Source organism: Macaca fascicularis, chromosome 2, assembly GCF_037993035.2.
Source record: "Macaca fascicularis isolate 582-1 chromosome 2, T2T-MFA8v1.1".
NCBI classification, from domain to species: Eukaryota; Metazoa; Chordata; class Mammalia; order Primates; family Cercopithecidae; genus Macaca; species Macaca fascicularis.
In genome coordinates this window covers 121,437,145-121,458,887 of record NC_088376.1, presented here as the reverse complement: position 1 = coordinate 121,458,887, position 21,743 = coordinate 121,437,145, and the positions used below count along the sequence as shown (strand labels likewise).

General features: G+C 42.9%; 1 protein-coding gene across 14 annotated transcripts in view; it reads right to left on the bottom strand.

Moving 5' to 3' along the window:
* Positions 1 to 21,743, bottom strand: part of PXK (PX domain containing serine/threonine kinase like) — a 96,326-nt gene that overhangs the window by 60,529 nt on the left and 14,054 nt on the right. For all 14 annotated transcript variants that reach the window (XM_074032595.1, XM_045385979.2, XM_074032593.1 and 11 more), the window contains one exon: positions 601 to 651. Coding sequence is in view for 10 of the 14 variants with exons in the window: in XM_005547486.4 (XP_005547543.1) it covers positions 601 to 651 (51 nt within the window). In the remaining 4 variants the exon portion in view is untranslated. The remainder of the gene's footprint in view (positions 1 to 600; positions 652 to 21,743) is intronic.

Sequence of the window (21,743 nt, the reverse complement as noted above, 5' to 3'; positions counted from 1 at the left end):
TCGTAATTACTAAAACAGGAAAGAAAGGGCCCCTATGCAGAATTCAGCTACCCTCTGTAAGTCAACTTGTATGGGAAGGACTTCTCGATCCGTCCAGGAATTCTTTTCTCTCTGAGGCCACCACTGAAGAAAGCAGAGCCTGGGGCCCCAAGATGACCCTCCCCAAGAAGCTGCCCATGAGTGGACCTGAGATTCATAAAATGTAGTGGCCAAAACTGTACAATAGCCAGGACTCAATCTCACCTTTCTACGTGGTAGACTGAACTCAAACCATAGCTACAGGGGAGAAGGTGTGAATTTCTAGAAACAAAACAAGTAATCTGAATATACTATTTGCTCTGGGTTGAGCTGGGGAACAAATTCCTAGATACCCTCCATGCTAATATCAATCATACACAATTTAACCAAACAAGTGGGGACAGGAAAGACTCTTATCATACTTGTCTTAAAGCTAAAGGTTTATAGCTAAAAGAAACATGATTTATATTTATGCATGTTCTGATTTTTCCAGATTTGTAGATGCCCCAAGTCAGGCTTTTAGTCACACATTTAGATATTTTCCTAATTGACAAAAAAAAAAAAAAAAAAAAAAATGCTTACCTGCCAGCTGTTTTCCACAGAAATTCCTCTTTGCACTCGAATAATATATTCCTTAAAAAAAGAAGGGAAAAATAGCCTCAGAATAAAATCCCCAAATCAGGGAATCAAAAATAAGTTTTAAAAAATCAGATAAAGTAGACTTCAGAGCAAGGAAAATTACCAGAGAGAGACAGAAAGGGACATTACATAAAAATAAAAGGGTAATCTACCAGGAAGACATAGCAATCTTAAATGTATATGCATCAAACAACAGAGCTGTAAAATATGTGAGGCAAAAAACTGAAAAAACTGAAAGAAGTGACAGACTAATCCAAAATTATAGTTGAAGACTTCAATACTCCTCTGTCAGGAGTTGATAGAAAAACTAAACAGAACACCAACTAGGATATAGAAGAACTTAACAATACCATCACCCAACAGGATTTAATAAGCATTTATAGAACACTCCATCCAGTAATAGTAGAATACACATTCTTTCCAAGTCATTATGCATATCATAGACCAATACAGATCATATCCTGAGCCATAAATCTCAAAAAATTTAAAAGAACCAAAATCATACAAACTAGAAATCAGTAAGATCGGTAACAGGAAAATCTCCACAACAGTTGGGAACTCAACAACACACTTCTAAATAATCCATGTTTTAAAGACAAAATCTCAAGTGAAATTAAAAAATATATACGTTGAACTGAAAGAAAATATAGCATATCAAAATTTGTGGGACACGTCAGCTAACATACCACTGAGAGGGAAATTTAAGCACTAAATGCTTATATTAGGAAAGAGAAAAACTATCAAAACCTAAACTCCACCTCAAGAACCTAGAAAAAGAAGAGCATAATAAACTCAAAGCAAGCAGAAGAAAAAAAATAAAGAGCAGAAATCAATAAAATTGAAAACAAAGAAATATAGAAAAATCAAGAATTAAAAAGCTGATTATTTGAAGAGACCAATAAAATGGACAAAAATGGACAAAGTGGACAAAAAAAAAGATAAGATACGTATTATACGTATTATTAATATCAAGAATGAATTAGGATACCACTACAGACTGTGCAGATACCAAATGGATCAGGGAATGCTATGAACGATTCTACATATATAAATTTGACAACTTAGATGAAATGGACCACTTCCTCAGGAACACTAAATACCACAAAACCCACCCAATATGAAATATATAATTTGATCTTTATAATGATTTATAATTAAATTCATAACTAAAAAACTCCCCCCAAATATGTATCAAGGCCCAATGGTTTCACTGGAGAATTCTACTCAGTGTCTTAAGAAGAATCAACACCAATTCTTTACAAACTCTTCTAAAACACAGAAGAGGAAGGAACACTTCCCAATTCACTTGATGAAGCTAGTATTACCCAGATCCCAATACCAAAGACAGAGAAAAAAAAGAGAACTACAGATCAATACCATTCACAAACATAGGCTCAAAAATCCTTACCAAAATATTAGCAAATTGAATTCAGCAATTTATAAAAAGAATTATATACTATGACCAAGTGGGGCTTATTCTAGGGACTCAAGGCTGGTTCACTATTCGGAAACTGATCGATGTAATCCGCCGTATTAACAGGCTAATCAAGAAAAATCACATGATAATATTAAATGATGCAGAAAAAGCATCTGACAAAACTCAACATCCTTTCATGATAAAAACTTTTAGAAAAATAGGAATAGAGGACACTTTCTTAAGTTGATGAAAAGGTTCTACAAAAAACCTACAGCTGACATACTTAATGGTGGAAGACTCAATATTTTCCCCTAAGATCACGAACAAGGCAAGGTAGTGTGTTCTCCTACTCAACAAACTACTGGAAGATCTAGCCAGTGTAATAAAAATAGGAAAAGAAATAAAAGGCATATAGATCAAAAGGAAGAAATAAAACTATTCCTATTTTTAGACAACATGATAGTCTATGTAGAAAATCCCAAGGGATCTACAAAAAAATTGGAATTAATAAATTCATAGGCCAGACTCAGTGGCTCATGTCTGTAATCCCAGCACTTTAGCAGGCTGAGGCGGGGGAACTGTTTGAGTCCAGGAGTTTAAGACTAGCCCAAGCAAAACAGCAAGACCTCATCTCTACAAAAATAAAAAAATTAGCTAGGCATGGTGGCACATGCCTGTAGTCCCAGCTACTCAGGAGGCAGAGGGAATGCTTGAGCCGGAAGGTCATGGCTGCAGTGAGCCATGTTGGCCTCCGCACTCCAGCCTTGGCAAAAGAGAGAGACCCTGTCATTAATTAATTAATTAATTGAGTTCAAGAAGGCTACAGAATACAAGTATACAAATATCAATGTATCTATGTACTAGAAATGAACATATATAGGTATAAATTAGAAATACAATACCATTTACAATTACTCAAAAAAAAAAATACTTGGGGGGAATCTAAAACATGCATAGTACTTGTACGTCAAAAACTACAAACCACTGATAATGGAAATCAAAGCTCTGAATAAACTAATAGAAATAAAGATTTCAGTTATCCCTAAATTGATATACATGTTTAAAACAAATCCTAATAAAAGATTTTTTTTCCAAATATAGGCAAAATTGTTCTAAAATGTAGATGGGGCCAAGTCAGCAGCTCATGACTATAATCCCAGCATTTTGGGAGGCCAAGGCGGAAGGATCGCTTGAGCTCAGGAGTTCAACTAACCTGTGCAACATGGTGAAACTCCACCTCTACAAAAAATTAAAAAATTAATTAGCCAGGCATGGCGGTATGCACTTGTAGTCCCAGCTACTTAGGAAGCTGAGGAAGGAGAATTGCTTGAGCCTGGAAGGCTGAAGCTGCAGTGAGCCAGGATCATGCCACTGCACTTGCCTGGGCAAGAGAGCAAGACCTTGTCTCTAAATAAATAAATAAATAAAGTATGAGGAATCTACCCGATGTCAAGACTATTATATCAATACAGTAATCAATAATAATTAAATCAATAATAATAGTAATCAAGACCGTGTAGTGTTGGTAGAGGCATAAACATATATGTCACTGGGAGAGAACAGAGAACCCAGAAACAATTCCATATAAGTATGCCTAATTAAATTTTTGATGAAAGTGCAAAGGCAATTCAATAGAGGAATGATAGCCTTTTCAACAAATGGTGCTAGAGCAATTGGACACTCAGCAATGAAATGAACCTCAACCTAAGATTCATGTGTTATATTACTTTCACGCATCAGAGCAATTGGACACTCAGCAATGAAATGAACCTCAACCTAAGATTCATGCGTTGTATTCACACATTGTACTACCAAAATGAATTATGTACTTAAATGTAAAATGTAAAACTGTAAGACTTTTAGAAAAAAATAAGAGAAAAATCTGGGATGCAAGTTTAGGCAACGAGTTCTTGACAGCAAAAGCATGATCTACGCAAGGGAAAAATTGGACTTCATCAAAATTAAAAACATTTTTCTATGAAAGAACAAACATTTTTTAAAAATCCAATTAGAAAATGGGCAAATGTTAAGCATACATTTCACTGAAGAGGATATGCAGATGGCATACATGAAAATATAGTCAACATTACCAGCCCTCAGGGAAATGCAAATTAAGGCCATTATACACCTATCAGAATGGCTTAAATAAAAAACAGTAAGAACACCAAATCCTGGCTAGGATACAGAAAAACTGGATCACTCATACATTGCAGATGGGACTATAAAATGATACAGCTACTCCAGAACTGTTTGGAAGTTTCTTTAAAAACTATATACGCAACTACCATACAACCCAGCAATTGTATTCCTAGACATTTATTCCAAAGAAACGAAAACTTACATTCTCGTAAGAATTTATACACAAATGTTCATAGCAGCTTTATTAGTAAAAGCCTCAAAGTGGAAACAAGACAGATGTCCTTCAATAGGTGGTTAAATTCTGCTACATCCATACCATGGAATACTACTCAACCAAAAAAAGAAATGAACTATTAATACACACAATAACTTGGATGGATTTCCAGAGAATTATACTGAGTGGAAAAAAAAATCTTATACAATTCTATTTGTGTAACATCCTTGAAGTGACAAAATTATAGAGATGGAGAATAGATTAATGGTTACCTGGAGTTAAGGCTGGGGTAGTGAGATGGGTGTGAGAGGGAAGCGGTGTGGCTACAGAAGGGCAAAGTGAGGAATGCTTGTAATAATGACAGTGTTCTCTATCGTGATTGTATCACTGTCAATATCCTGGTTATAATATTGTACTATAGGTTTGCAAGATGTTACCATTGGATAAAATTGAGGAAAGGGTAAATGGGATCTCTCTGCACTTTTTTTTTTTTTTTGAGACAGAGTCTTGCTCTGTCGCCCAGGCTGGAGTGCAGTGGTACAATCTCAGCTCACTGCAACCTCTGCCTGCCAGGTTCAAGTGATTCTCCTGCCTCAGCCTCTCGAGTAGCTGGGATCACAGGTGTATGCCAACACGTCTGGCTAATTTTTGTATTTTTAGTAGAGACGGGGTTTCGCCATCTTGGCCAGGCTGGTCTCGAACTCCTGACCACAGGTGATCCGCCCACCTCGGCCTCCCAAAGTGCTAGAATTACAGGCGTGAGCCACCGCGCCTGGCCAAAATGAGAAGTTTTAATAGCTTCCCCAGGTAATTATTACTAAGTAAGCATGAAATACAGACCTAGAGCAGCCTCCAGTTTATACACACTGGACATTATGATGAAAGTATAAATTAAATCATAAAGAATGTTATTGTTTTCCTCAAATGTTCAGAACTGTTTTATTAACTTTTTTTTCAGCTGAGGTCTCACTTTGTTGCCTAGGTTGGAGTACAATGGTGCAATCTCAGCTCACTGTAACCTCCACCTGCTGGGTTCAAGCAATCCTCCTGCCTCAGCCTCCCAAGTAGCTGGGACCACAGGCATGCACCACCAACCTCGGCTAATTTTTGTGTTTTTTTGTAGAGACAGCATTTCACCACGTTGCCCACGCTGGTCTCGAATTTCTGGACTCAAGTGATCTGCTTACCCTGGGATTACAGGTGGGGTTATAGGTATGAGCCACTGTGCCCGGCCTGGGGCTGGGATTACAGGTATGAGCCACTGTGCCCAGCCTGTTTTACTAACTTTGGGTGGTATCATGTAGGCATTACTCACAGTCACTACTCAACCAATTCTTTCTACTGAATTAATTCCACTTATTTAAATAGGTTATTTAGAAAATAAAGCCAAATGAGATGTTAACCTGGTAACTACATTTTAAAATTGATTGTATTACACTATCATTCATTTATATGCTGTTTATTTGGCAAAGGCTGATAAATTCCAAATAAGCAGGAACTGCTGCCTCTTCTGGATTATGTTAAGGATAATACATTCAACGTTCAACAATGTCTGCTCAATTATTATGTACCTGGCATGGTTTTATATGGGGTTATAAAACATTTCAAAACTGACTTGTGTAGTGTGACGAATCTCTCTCTTTCTTTTTTTTTTTTTTTTTCAGAGATAAGGTGTTGCTCTGTCATCCAGGCTAGAGTACAATGGCACACAGCTTCGACTTCCTAGGCTCAAGCAGTCCTCACACCTCAGCCTTCTGAGTGGTTGGGACTACAGGTGTGCTCCACCATCTCCAGCTAATTTTTAAATTTTTTGTAGAAACAGGGTCTCAGTATGTTGCTCAGGCTGGGCTCGAACTCCTGGCCTCCAGCAATTCTTCTGTCTCAGCTTCCCAAAGTGCTGGGATTACAGGCATGAGCTACCACGCCTAGCCTCAGGCAAATCTCTTAAGCAATATGCTAATGCAATTATTTCTGAGTACATAAAGATAAAATGCTAAAAACAACTGACAGTCTTACATTTGGAGATCAGTCCTTTAGCATTTAAATGTTCTTGTCGTCTTAGGTTTGTTTTACTGACACATTTTCTCGGCTTTTTACATTCCTATAGAAATGTAAATTAGCATGTATAATTGGGTAACTCCAAACAAGTACACATAAACAAGTTTTTTTTTATGTTTAGAGGGAAAAAAATGTTAAATCACAAAAATCGCTTTGCGCATCCATTGCTTCATGTATCAGAGGAATAATTTTTTTTTTTTTTTTTTTTTTTTGAGACAGTCTCACTCTGTCACCAGGCTGGAGTGCAGTGGCACGATCTTGGCTCACTGCAACCTCTGACTCCCTGCATCAAGCGATTCTCCCACCTCAGCTTCCCAAGTAGCTGGGATTTACAGGCAACGCCACCATGCCTGGCTAATTTTTGTATTTTCAGTAGAGAGGGGGTTTCATTATGTTGGTCAGGATGTTCTCAATCTCCTGACCTCGTGATCTATCCACCTCGGCCTCCGAAAGTGCTGGGATTCCAGGCATGAACCACTGCGCCTGGCCATCAGAGGAATAATTTTAATGTTTAAAATTCCAGCTCAATGTTGGGCACTTAGAAGTTACTAAGTAAGCATTTGCTGGTCTCCTTTATATAAACACACATAAACTACATAGCTTTGAGTTTAAAGTTTGGACATGTGTTTTTATGAAGATGTTGCTGCCAATTGTGGGTATGGATTAAGCATCTATCATGTTCCAAACCTGTGCTTTGTTCATGCTGGGGAAATGATTCTCAACAGAAAAATGCATTCTGACAAAAAAAGGTACTGCGTTCCATTCCTTTCCTGTGTATAGATATAATTTAGATTAAAAAATAAACTTGGCTATAAAACACAACAATGTTTGGGGTAAGCATTTGGCATATGAGAAGCAGTAGCAAAAAGACAATGCCTGTGTCCTGATGTCAGGCTGTGACATCCCAAAATGATATCCTAGTTAATGTTTCTGCCAAGACACTCTATGTTTAGGTCAGTGTTCTTAAAAAGGAGGGTGATTTTGCTCAGCAGACATCTGGCAATGTCTGGAAACATTTTAGGTTGTCACAGGGGACAGGAGTGCTACCTAATAGGTAGTGGCCAGGAATGCTGCTAAATGTCCTGTAAGGCACAGGAGACCCCCACAACAAAGAATATCTGACCCCAAATGTCAAAGTACCGAGGCTGAGAAACCGGGGATCAGGTGAGTAGAACAGGTCACATCAGCCCATGGAGGCTTGGGATACAGGACGGAGTGGGAGTTACTTCTGCTGTCATCTGCCCTGGACCATGGCCCACTGCTATCCCACATGTAATACCATTTGCAACATGTGCATGTCTACCTACAGGGTGCGCTTAGTTACTGGTAGCCCCAAGGCACCACCCATTGTGTTTCCCCTGTAAAGGAACATTAAGAATGAGCCTCCAGAAGTAGAGTAGGATGGTGGTTACCACAGGATGGGAGTGGGAGTGGACCAAGAAAGAGATGATGTTGGTCGAAGGTTTCTAGTAAGACACGAAGAATACGTTGTGGTGATCTACTGCACACCATGGTGATTGTAGTCAATAATAATGCGTATTTCAAAATGGCTAAAACAGTGGATCTTAAATGTTCTCACCACAAAGAAATGATTACTACACGAGGTGATAATATGTTCATTGGCTTGATTCAATTATTCCACAAAGTATATATAGTCATGCACTGCATAATGACATTTCAGTCACAACAGACCACAAATATGATGATGGTCCAATAAGATTAGGGTTTTTTTTTTTTTGAGACAGAGTCTCACTTTGTCACCCAGGCTGGAGTGCAGTGGCATGATCTCACTTCACTGCAACCTCTGCTTCTCAGGTTCATACAACTCTCCTGCCTCAGCTTCCCAAGTAGCTGGGATGACAGGTGCCCACCACCAAGCCTGGCTAATTTTTGTATTTTTAGTAGAGATGGGTTTTCACCATGTTTGCTAGGCTGGTCTGGAACTCCTTACCTCAAAGTGATCCACCCATCTCAACCTCCCGAAGTGCTAGGATTACAGGTGTGAACCACAACGGCTGGGCAAGGTCCAATAAGATTATAATGGAGCTAAAAACATTTCTATTGCCTAGTGACATCACAGATGTCTTAATGTTATAGCGCAATGGATTATTCATGTGTTTGTAGTATGCTGGTGTAAATAAACCTACTGCTTTTTATACTTATTTCAGAGTATACTCCTTCTACTTAGAAAAGAAAAGTAACTGTAAAACACCCTCAGACAGGTCCTTCAGGAGGTATCCAGAAGGCATTGCTATCATAGGAGAGCTCCATGTGTGTTATTGCCCCAGAAGACCTTCCAGTGGGATAGGATGTGGAGGTGGAAGAGAGTCATACTGATGATCTTGACACTGTGTAGGCCTAGGCAAATGTGTGTGTTTATGTCTTAGTTTTTGTTTTTGTGTTTTTTTTGAGACAGAGTCCCGCAGCCCAGGCTGGAGTGCAGTGGTACAATCTCGGCTCACTGCAACCTCCACCTCCGGGGTTCAAGTGATTCTCCTGCCTCAGCCTCCCAAGTAGCTGGGACTACAGGCATGTGCCACCATGCCTGGCTAATTTTTGTATTTTTAGTAGAGACGGGGTTTTACCATGTTGGCCAGGATGGTCTCTATCTCTTGACCTCAAGATCTGCCCGCCTTGGCCTCGCAAAGTGCTGGGATTACAGGTGTGAGCCACTGCACCCAGCCTGAATTTTTCTAGATTGCTTAATATACCATCCAGCCTAACCAAAAGGGAAATGTTTTCACCTCAAATTTCCAATGCTGTGAACAAAAAAAAAAGAGGCCAGGCACAGTGGCTCACGCCTCTAATCTCAGCACTTTGGGAGGCCAAGGAAGGTGGATCACAAGGTCAGGAGTTCAAGACGAGCCTGGCCAACACAGTGAAACCCCGTCTCTACTAAAAATACAAAAATTAGCCAGGCATGGAGGCACGCACCTGTAGTCCCACCTACATGGGAGGCTTAGGCAGGAGGATCACTTGAACCCGGGAGGCGGAGGTTGTGATGAGCCGAGATTGCACCACTGCACCCCAGCCTTGGCAACAGAGTGAGACTCTGTGTCAGAAAAAGGAAAAAAACTACAGCTGCCTACTGCTTGCAACCAGCTGTAGCTCTTATTAAAGCAAATAGAAGAGAGCCCTGCAGACCAGTAGAAACTTGACATTTGAAGTCAGGCCTCCACCTCCCGAGCTGGAGTCAGCAGCCTGGGATCCTCCAGTGAATCATTCCCATCTTTACTGCCCTCTCTGATGTGGAACAGGATCCCTCTCTGATGTGGAACAGGATCGACAGAGTGCATAAAAGAGAAGATAAAGCACCAAGGCCCATCAGGCATGGAAAGGAGAGCTAACAGCCCTGCAGGGCAGACCTGAGTCAGATGGATTTCAGCCTGCCACCAAACCCTGCCATCTGCTGCCACTTCCCCAAAGGGCCCGCTCCTTTCTGCCCCTCCTCTTGACACAACACCCCCTATCTTGGCATGCCAGGGAGGCTGCTGTGTCAAGCCCCAGCATGTGGGCATTCTGGCAAATCACTGAGGTCTAGTGCTGAAGTTTTTCAAACTGGAAATGCACTTGCACTAAGACCACGTGATTTCCGACTTAAGTGAGGGAGGAAAAGAAAGAATTAACTTAAAACGAGGACTGATCATGTGCTGCGAATTTTGCTAAGCCCCTAACCCAATACTTCTCATTAATCCTCACAGCCACCCTAGGTGGTAGATCTCAGCTCAGTGAGATCGAATGAGCTACCCAAGGTGGCATAGGTAGGATGCAGCTGGCTGGGAACTGGAACCCAAGTCCTGCTGACTCCCAGGACCCTCCAACCTGCCATACACAGCTGGCGACCTGGGGAAGTCCTAAGGCCAGGATCTTTCTGCAACTTGGAAAGGTGGGAGTCCTCACTAGTCCATGGACTGAGCTGGTTCACCCCAATGATGTAGACCCACTGACTCTTACCTGAGGGTGCAGAGGTGGAGACTGTCATTCCCACAACTTCGGAATTGATTAATGCTCCCAACACTGGCCATGCCATTTTCCAAGTAAGCATCCCCACTGGCAATTTGTTTTCCTGAGTTTCTGAAAGGGTATGTGGGATTTCACTGCACAGTAGCAGGTACTCAAACGTAATTTGGTTTGGTGAAATTTTAGGAAAACTTATTTTGAACCTGTCTAGCCCCAAATTACTTTAGTGAGGCTACAAACACAAGTTACTTTGAAATAAAGGTGTTAAGTAGCTCAAGCCAAAACTTACGCAAACCTTCAAACCAGCCTAGCCCACGTAATTCTCTCTTCCCTTTTGGCACAGCTATCAGATGTGCCGTGAAACTTAAAGTACAGAAAAAGACACCAGCAGCTGTTCAGAGACGTCTTGCAGATACCTGTCAGTGTTCCCATCTCTCTACTCCTAAGGCAGAGGGTCTTGACCCTGTTGCATTCTAGAATCACCTAGAGAACTTGAAAAGATACCTACGCTTGTGCCCTCACAGATTCTGATTTAATTTGTCTGGTCTGGGCACGCACATTAGCAGGTCTTTTGTTTTTTCTCTTTTTTTTTTTCCTTTTCTTTGAGACACAGTCTCACTTTGTTGCCCAGGCTGGAGTAAAATTCACAATCTTGGCTCACTGTAACCTCTGCCTCTCCCAGGTTCAAGCGATTCTTGTACCTCAGCCTCCCGAGTAGCTGAGATTACAGGCGCACACCACTATGCTCGGCTAATTTTTGTAATTTTAGTAGAGACGGGGTTTTACCATCTTGGCCAGGATGGTCTCGAACTCCTGACCTCAGGTGATCCCACCTGCCTCGGTCTCCCAAAGTGTTGGGATTACAAGCGTGAGCCACCGCCACTACACCTAGCCAGCAGGTCTTAAATGTTCCTCAGTTGGTACTAATGTGCAGCCAGGGGTGAGAACCATTGTTCTAAAACCTCTTAAAGAAATTGGGCTGGGTGTGGTGGCTCATGCTTGTAATCTCAGCACTTTGGGAGGCTGAAGCGGGCGAACCGCAAGGTCAGGAGTTCGAGAACAGCTTGGCCAACATGGTGAAACCCCGTCTCTACTAAAAATACAAAAAATTAGCCGGGCGTAGTGGTGGGCGCCTGTAATCCCAGCTACTCGGGAGGCTGGGGCAGGAGAATCGCTTGAACCCGGGAGGTGGAGGTTGCAGTGAGCTGAGATCATGCCACTGCACTCTAGCCTGCAATAGAGTGAGAGACTCAGTCTCAAAAAAAAAAAAAAAAAAAAAAAAAAAATCGGAAGCAGCTCCACACCACAAAAATAAAAAACCATGAATGAGTCGAAGGAAACAGATGACGCAACCACCAACCAAACCTCATACATAATCTCCTCTACCCTCACCCATATCTCCCCACCTCCTCTTAAGGGCTCAGCTCGTCTGTCTTTTTGGGGTATCGTTGGTATCTAACCTGAGCCTCTAGAAATCGTTCTCACTGGGCTCTGTAGTGGTGGCTCCCGTAGGCACCACTCACACTATCTGCCAATGCTGTTTAAAGGGAGCAAAAAAGAACCATTTCCCTCGGCTGGAGGAAATGAGTCTCTGAAGGATGGATGCCTTGACTAGAAAGTGGTGGATCTGGCAGAGGAAGCAGGCCTGTTTGTCTCCAGCGCCTACCAGCACACCACCCTTCTAGGTTCACTCCCAAACTCACTTCTCCCCTGGCACTTTCTCTTCACGGGAAGGCCTGAAAAGAATGCTGAAAACAAGTGATCTGGCTGGAATCTACCACCATGCTACTTCTCTGCTCCAGGACCTTCCGTGGCTCCCACTGGCCCACAGGATAAATCCAAATTCCTCAGCCTAGCTTCCATATTCTTCTACCACCTGACCAAACTGTCCTAACCCTTTCTTCCCATGCAAACCCTCCTACACCTAGTCAGACTGTTTACATCCTAAATATCCCTTACTTACGCTCCTCTTTTTGCTGTTCTACCTATTCAAAATCACACAGCACAACAGCTGCAGCCACAGGCAGCAAGTCCACATCATCCTAGAGGACAGCAAGATTTCTGAGGAAATTCTCATAGAATTCAGCTTGCAGGACTTCTGCCTAGCTCACTGGCCACCTGTCTGGCCACTTACAGTCCTTAATATTTCACTTAGAATTAGTGATTACTCCTTGCTCTGCTAAGTAGTCATTATTTATTGTTGTTTCATCTGCAGATTTTCGGTGCTAGAACTTACCTTTGTTTTGTTTCAATTTTTGTGCAACCTAATAATATGCAAAAATTGCCCCAAAACAAATGAAAACATTAAGGGTTTTTAAAGGCATCTGAAGAATCATCACTATATTAACCTAAATTTTGGCAGGTGAATAAAGCCAAATGCATCTTCTTTTCAGCCACATGAAATAAATTTTATTTAAAAATCTAATTCATAGAGGACAGGCACGGTGGCTCACACCTGTAATCCCAGCACTTTGGGAGGCCAAGGCAGGCAGATCATGAGGTCAGGAGATCGAGACCATCCTGGCTAACGCAGTGAAACTCCATCTCTACTAAAAATACAAAAAAATTAGCCGGGCGTGGTGGCATGTGCCTGTAGTCCCAGCTGCTGGGGAGGCTGAGGCAGGAGAATGGCATGAACCTGGGAGGCGGAGCTTGCAGTGAACTGAGATGGCGCCACTGCACTCCAGCCTGAGTGACAGAGCAAGACTCTGTCTCAAAAAAAAAAAAAAAAATCAAATTCATAGAATCACGTGCTTTAACTTTAGCAAAAGAAGAGACGAAGCACACATTGCAAACACACTTCAATCCCTGCAGTGAGATGAGCGTCAAGATCATGCATGCTTCTCTTCTCCCTTCTCCGGGCCTTTTGAAGTCTACACTCTCAGCTGTGGGATGGTCTCCTTCCCTACCAGGAGAGCTGGTCTCCACACTGACTTCAAAGACAGCTGATGTTCCAAAGAGGAAAAACACTGCAAAGAAGCACTCCAAAATCCTTTTGACCTCAAACATGACTACAGAATGGATATGGCTTTTTAAATAGCCACTTCCTGCAGCATTCTATAGTACAATGACCCTTAAATGACACCCACACAAATTACATAATTTGCTAAAATGGAAACATAGTAATTCCATCTTACATCAAAGTAAAGGAAAAAAATTTTTTTTAATCTGAAGCTCAATTAAATAGTAATTTTAAGCGAAATAAAATCTTCACTTGTTCAATAATCCTCACAATGCCCTAAGACTGTATAAATGGATGAAGTGAACATAATTTCAGGGAACTACCCACTACATGTTTAGCAGGCCGGAAGAGACAACAACATAGAAACTCTGATCCGCTGGAAATTATGCTTTTTCTTTGAGCTCTGGTATCCGAGGTGGCCAGCTCCTCATCCTTCACGCCCTTCGCCGGCAGTGACCTGAGTACCTGCTGGAGACTGAAGTGCTCCCTCCTAGGCTATGTCTTCTCTACCTTCCCCCTTTTCCATTGCCTCAAAGACAGGCCACCTGGGAGCCCTTCCGGAGCCTGAAAGAGGAGCCGGTCACTGTGTCATGATCAGCCACAATGTGCCATCCCTCCTCCATAGCACAGTCACAAGTCCCCAGCGGGGGAGGGCACACGCTTTCCCGTCACAGAGTTCTGGAACAAAGCCCAAAGACCATTTACTATCATTGCGGCCTAACTTCTCTGTGCTTCAGTTTCCTCATCTACAAAATCATGCCTTCAGGGTTGTGGCGAATATGAAACAAGACAGCATATTTAGAGCAGCCAGCACAATGGCCAGCTTTGTAACTGTTCGTTTTCTTCCCTGCTAAGAAAATAGCAAACACAAAGTTTCTGCAGGTTAATATATCAGGGTTCTAATCAGCAAGCACAGGAGACTGCGGCAGCACTGTGAAGAACGCCCAGAAAAAACAAAAAGCAGCCATTCTCTTTGAATATGAGAAACAATTTTATCAGTCTCTGATTTCTAAGAAGGAGTACCATGACTCCAGCCTCTGTTGTCCTAGATTCTATGCCCACTTTTGGCTAATTTTTTTTCCCTGTGTTTTTCAGGTTATCCTCCATGAGCATAAATTATTTTTACAATCAGGGAAAACAATTTTTGGAAAAGTTTCTCAGTTTGCTACACATGTAATTTAAAATAAGAAATCCTGGCCAGGCACAGTGGTTCACACCTGTAATTCCAGCACTTTGGTAGGCCGAGGCAGGCGGACTGCATGAGCCCAGGAGTTCAAGACCGGCCTGGGCAACATGGTGAAACCCTGTCTCTACAAAACACACACACACACACACACACACACACACACACACACAATCCAGCTGTGGTGGTGCGTGCCTGTAGTCCCAGCTATTTGAGGGGCTGAGTCGGGTGGATCGCTTAAGCCCAAGAAGGATCATTTAAGCCCAGGGAGATGGAGGCTGCAGTGAGCCGTGACTACACCACCGCACTCCAGCCTGGGCAATAGAGTGAGACTCTTTCTTGGAAAAATAAAATAAAATAAATTAAATAAGGAATCCTGAGTGATAAAGATTGTGATCATCTGAGCTTGGATAAGAGCCTGGTATGATAAATGCACCTTTTTTCCTCTGACAAGGGACCTTTTGGTCATTTTACTACTCATCAGTACTTTCTGTGCTAGGGAAACTGGGACAACAGAAGACGAAAGTAAAGTAAATGAACTCTTCTACTTGTATCAGGGCTGCTACAGCATTTAGTGGGAGAGAAGCTTGAAACTATAGGCTGAAGTCAAGCTACAAGTCCCTACTGGTTTTAATAACGATCACCATCACTAAGGATAACATACACATAAACCTATCCTACTTAGTCTGAAAATGTTGCTGTGTCATCCTGAGACACCAGCTCCAATTTCATAACCAACTGTGGAAGTGACCACAGTATACATGCCATGCAGACATATCTTCGGAGCAGGAGGTATAACTGCTCTGCTTATGAGGCACTTACTCTCTGCCTTCTAGCCCTCAGTTTACTCCATCTCCCAACAATGTTTGGAGTGAGGCATCACTACATCTCTTATATAACAAGAACCCTGAGGCTCAGAGAGGGTAGATGCCTTAAACAAGGGCACTTGACTAGTAAGTGATGAGAATAGAACTCTACCCCAGGTCAGTCTGACCCAGCGGCACAGCGGTTCCTACCTTCTATGCCCTTGGACACAATGCTTTCACATGCTCCAAGGTCTCATTTTGATGAAGAGAGTGCAGCTGGGCAGGCAGAACCAGTCTATCAAGTCAGGGGGAAGCTGAGAGGGTGAAGGGCAGAGTAAGGACAAGAACCCAGGCCTGGAGAACATGAGCTACTATAGCAACAGAGCTCTCAGAACACCACAACCACCTGGTTTTAATACCCCTACACTTTGCAGCCTACCTCCTACTACATGGACACAAACTGCTGGAGCTGAGTGTAATCTGAGCACCACCTAGAAGTTATGTACAAATCAGAAACCATTTTTTCTCCCGAATGTTAAGCAAGTCCCAAAATGTACTTTAGGCAGTTAAGAAGTAGCAGAAAGAAACACTTTTACAACAACATGCCTAAAGTGGACATCAGGTTTACATGGTCCTCAGCAATTTGAATAGCAGTTAATTTCAGTTGTACAAAAACGGAACAGGGTCCTCCACAAAGCTGTTTTGCTTTCACAGTGTGCTCCTGTTAAACTCCCAAAGGTACTAACAACGGGTGCACCTCAATGAGCTTCCTTCCTGTGTGTTACTCTTAAAAACCACAGAGGCTCTGGGACTCAATGGTTATAAAACCCCAATGGCTGCAGGGCCAGCAGGTTCTAGACATTAAGCTCAGTCTTTCTCAACCAGTTCAGCAGTTTGAAGAGAGCAGTGACCTAAGGTTTGATATCCAATATGGTAGCCACTATGCACAAGGGACTACTGAGCTCTTGGAATGTGGATAGAGTGACGAAGGGACTGAATTTTTAGCTTAATTTTATTAGTCTAGAGGCTACAATATCGGATAGTGCGCAGTTACAGATTGTTTATTTGCAGGCACAAACACGGATATTTATGAAAATGTGGCCAGGTGCTGTGGCTCACGTCTGTAATCCCAGCACTTTGTGAGGCTGAGGAGGGCGGATCATCTGAGGTCAGGAGTTCGAGACCGGCCTGGCCAACATGGTGAAACCCCGTCTCTACTAAAAATACAAAAATTAGCCAGGCGTGGTGGCAGGCACCAGTAATCCCAGCTACTCTGGAGGCTGAGGCAGGAGAATTGCTTGAACCCGGGAGGCAGAGGTTGCCGTGAGCCGAGATCGCATCACTGCACTCCAGCCTGGGTGACAGTGAGACTCCATCTCAAAAAAAAAAAAAAAAAAGATATTGATGAAAATGAAAGCATACTGGCTGGGCACAGTGGCTCACACCTGTAATCCCAGCACTTTGGGAGGCTGAGGTGGGTGAATCACAAGGTCAGGAGTTTGAGACCAGCCTGACCAATATGGTGAAACTCCGTTTCTACTAAAAAAATACAAAAATTAGCTGGGCGTGGTGGCGCGTGCCTGTAATCCCAGCTACTCAGGAGGCTGAGGCAGGAGAATCACGTGAACCTGGGAGGCAGAGGTTGCAGTGAGCTGAGATCGCGCCACTGCACTCCAGCCTGGGCAACAGAGCGAGACTCCATCTCAAAAAAAAAAAAAAAAGAAAGAAAATGAGCCGGGCGTGGTGGCTCAAGCCTGTAATCCCAGCACTTTGGGAGGCCGAGACGGGCGGATCACGAGGTCAGGAGATCGAGACCATCCTGGCTAATATGGTGAAACCCCGTCTCTACTAAAAATACAAAAAACTAGCCGGGCGAGGTGGTGGGCGCCTGTAGTCCCAGCTACTCGGGAGGCTGAGGCAGGAGAATGGCGTAAACCCGGGAGGCGGAGCTTGCAGTGAGCTGAGATCCGGCCACTGCACTCCAGCCTGGGCGACAAAGCGAGACTCCGTCTCAAAAAAAAAAAAAAAAAAAAAGAAAGAAAATGAAAGCACACTAAACATAGTGTGTTATGACTTGCTTTTTCTCTCACTTAATATAAGATGGATCTCTTTCCATAACAATACATTTGGGATTTTATTTTTAATTTCTTTTGGAGATGGGGTCTGGCTCTCTTGCCTAGGCTGGAGTGCAGTGGTGCGATCATAGCTCACTGCAGCCTTGAACTCCTGGGCTCAAGTGATCCTCCCACCTCAGCCTCCCTAGTAACTGGGGCTATAGGCATGAGCTACCATGCCTGGCAGATATTATTTTTAATGTCTGTATCTGTGCTGCTCAGTATAGCAGCTATAAGCAATATGTGGCTACTGAGCACCTGATACGTGGCTACTCCCAATAGAGATATGCTGTCATTGTAAAATACACACCAGATTTCAAATGCTTTTATGACAAGAGGAATATAAAATATATTAATTTAAAAAAAAATACAGGGTCTCACTCTGTTACCTAGGCTGGAGTATAGTGGTGCAATCATAGCTCACTGCAGCCTCCACCGCCTGGGCTCAAGGGATTCTTCTACTCAGCCACCTGAGTAGCTGAGACTACAGGTGTGCACCACCACACCTAACTTTTTTTTTTTTTTTTAAAGTTTTGTAGAGACTAGGTCTTGCTATGTTGTTTAGGCTGGTCTTGATCTCCTGACCTCAAGTGATCCTCCCTCCTCAGCCTGCCAAAGTGCTGAGATTACAGGCATTAGTCACTGCAGGTAGCATAGTAATAATTTTTACAATGATTGCATGTTGAAATTATAATATTTTGGATATACTGGGTTAAATATAATTAAATTAATTTCACCTGTTTCTTTTTACTTTTTTAATGTGGCTACTAGCAAATGTAAAGTTACATATGTGGCTAGCATTATATTTCCATTGGACAGCACTGCCCTAAGGCCTCTGTTGTATGTAGTGAATTAACTCCATCCCTATGTAGCCAGAATGGAAGAACTGAGAAGATGGTCACACAAATCATTATCTGGTTCTGTGGTTCAGAAGGGGACCACTAGCTTATCCTCTTTCAACCAATGCATAGTGGAGCCATCAATCAGGTCCACTACTCTGCAGGTCCTGACAACAGATCAGCTTAGGGATGGCTGCCAACTCTTACCTCTTTCATTCAAAGTTCACTAGTCAGCCGGGTACGGTGGCTCACACCTGTAATCCCAGCACTTTGGAAGGCAGAGGTAGGTGGATGACTTGAGGTCAGAGTTCGAGACCAGCCTGGCCAACATAGCAAAACCCCATCACTACTGAAAAAACACAAAAATTAGCCGGGCGTGGTCACACATGCCTATAGCCCCAGCTACTTGGGAGGCAGGAAAATCACTTGAACCCGGGAGGTGAAGGTTGCGGTGAGCCGAGTTTGCACCACTGCACTCCAGCCTGGGCAACAGAGTGAGACTCAGTCTCAAAAAAACAAAACAAAACAAAGTTCACTAGCCTCATAGAAACCTTCATTCTTGCCCTTTTTGTACCTCATTTTCTTCAACTAAAAAATTGGGATAATAACACATGCAATTCAAACTATCATGAAGGTAAAACAAAAATCTAGAAAAGTTTGGCAACTTCTTATAAAGTTAAAACATACATTTAGCCTACCAATCAGCAATTCCATTCCTAGGCATTCACTTAGGAGAAATGAAAATATATATCTACATAAAGACTTTACCCAAATATTCATGGTAGCTCCATTCATAATAGCCCCAAACTGGAAATAACCCAAATATCTACCAACTGGTGAATGGATAACAAAATAATGTTAAATCCATACAATGGAATACTACTCAGTAATAAAAAGAAACACATAACATCATAGAAGAATTTTTTTTTTTTTTTTTTTTGAGACGGAGTCTCGCTGTGTCTCCCAGGCTGGAGTGCAGTGGCGTGATCTCGGCTCACTGCAAGCTCTGCCTCCCGGGTTCACGCCATTCTCCCGCCTCAGCCTCCCGAGTAGCTGAGACTACAGGCGCCCACCACCGCGCCCGGCTAGTTTTTTGTATTTTTAGTAGAGACGGGGTTTCACCGTGTTAGCCAGGATAGTCTCGATCTCCTGACCTCGTGATCCACCCGCCTCGTGATCCACCCGCCTCGTGATCCACCCGCCTCGGCCTCCCAAAGTGCTGGGATTACAGGCTTGAGCCACCGCGCCCGGCCCATAGAAGAATTTCAAAGCTTTATGTTAAGTGAAAGAAGCCAGACAAAAAAAAAGACTTTATTGTGTAAGATTCCACTTATAGATAATATTCTATTAATAGAAAGGATGAAACAATGGTAACAGAAAACAGATCAGTAGTTCCCAGGGACCAGAAGGAGAGCAAGGTCTGCAAAGGGGCACCAAGGAAACAATTGGAGTGATGGAAGTGGGTGTGCATATATATATTTGTCAAGATTTATCAAATTGTTTACTTAAAATTGGTAAATTTCATTGTATGTAAATTTTACTTCAACAAAGTTGACCAGAAAGAGAAACAGAGAGAGAAAGAATTATCTAATCCCTTGAGCCCAGGAGTTCGAGACCAGCCTGGGCAACATAGCGAGACCTTGTCTGTATGAAAAATGAACATGGCCGGGCATGGTGGCTCACACCTGTAATTCCAGCACCTTGGGAAGCCGAGGCAGGCAGATCACTTGAGGTCAGGAGTTCGAGACCACCTCGGCCAACATGGTGAAACCCCATCTCTACTAAAAATACAAAAAAATTAGCTGGGCATGGTGGCACGCACCTGTAGTCCCAGCTACTCGGGAGGCTGAGGAAGGAGAATGTATTGAACCTGGGTGGCGGAGGTTGCAGTGAGCTGAGATCGCGCCACTGCACTGCAGCCTGGATGACAGAGCCAGACTCTGCGCCCCCCCACCCCACCCACCCAAAAAAAGGACACAATTAGCCAGGTGTGGTGGCGCGAGGCTGTGGTCCTAACTACTCAGGAGGCTTAAGTGGGAGGATCACTTGAGCCCAGAAGTTTGAGGCTACGATGAGCCAAGAGCACACTACTGCACTCCAGCCTGGTGACAGAGTGAGACTCTGTCTCAGAAAGAAAAAAAAAAAGAAAAAGAAAAAAGAAAAATAATTATAGAATTACTACAAAGCACTTGGCTTGGCATATAGTGAATGCTTAAACAATGTCATCTATTATGACAAGTAACACTCCCCTTTCAGTATTACTCAAGGTGTCTAAAACTAAACTTAGACTCATCATCTTCCTGGGAAAACCAGCTACCCTTCATCTACCTTGTACTACTTCTCTAATCATTCCCTGGTGTCTCTGTTTCCCTTGTGGCCTCTACTTGGCAGACTTTTCCTCTATTGTGTTCCTCCCCTCTCCCTGCCATAGACCTGAGCTGTGGCCTCTCTAACTTCACTGTTCCATTAGCACCCTTGACTCTCTTCTCTCCTTCCTTCACCCTTTCCACTGCACCTTGCACACAGACATTAAATTAAGCTTCCTAAAATGCCACTTTTATGAGCCACACATCCACCCAAACCCCCTCACTGTTGTTCAGATTCCTTAGCCTGGCATCTAGGAGGCCCCACAATTGGCTCTAATCTTCCTTTTCTGTCTTTTACTCCACACCAGAATCTTCCCCAATAAACTCAGTTGGAATGAATGAACAAACAAAGGCAGGAACCAAGTCTGTCTTGCTTAGACCTGTACCCCAAGTGCCTAGGCCATGCCAGGAACACAGGGCATACTCACAGCAGTATCTGCTGAATGAACTAATGAACTCCTGAAGTCTACAAATGCAACCTTGGCCTTAGAGAAGAATCATTCTTCAGATTTTTAAACTGAGATCCTTATGGTGGGTTACTAAGAGTTTGTAAGAGGATGAACAGCGAGGGGCCCCAGAAGGTGTTTAAGGATTTATGTGTTAAAGGCTATAAAGCTTTTGTTTCTACTTTTTAAAAATAATAACTTAAATATCAGTAAAACAATAACATAAATATTTTTTCCCTCGGTCGGGCGTGGTGGCTCAAGCCTGTAATCCCAGCACTTTGGGAAGTCAAGACGGGCGGATCACGAGGTCAGGAGATCGAGACCATCCTGGCTAACCTGGTGAAACCCCGTCTCTACTAAAAAATACAAAAAACTGCCGGGCGCGGTGGCTCACGCCTGTAATCCCAGCACTTTGCGAGGCCAAGGCGGGCAGATCACGAGGTCAGGAGATCGAGACCATCCTGGCAAACACGGTGAAACCCCGTCTCTACTAAAAATACAAAAAATTAGCCGGGCATGGTGGCGGGTGCCTGTAGTCCCAGCTACTCAGGAGGCTGAGGCAGGAGAATGGCGTGAACCCAG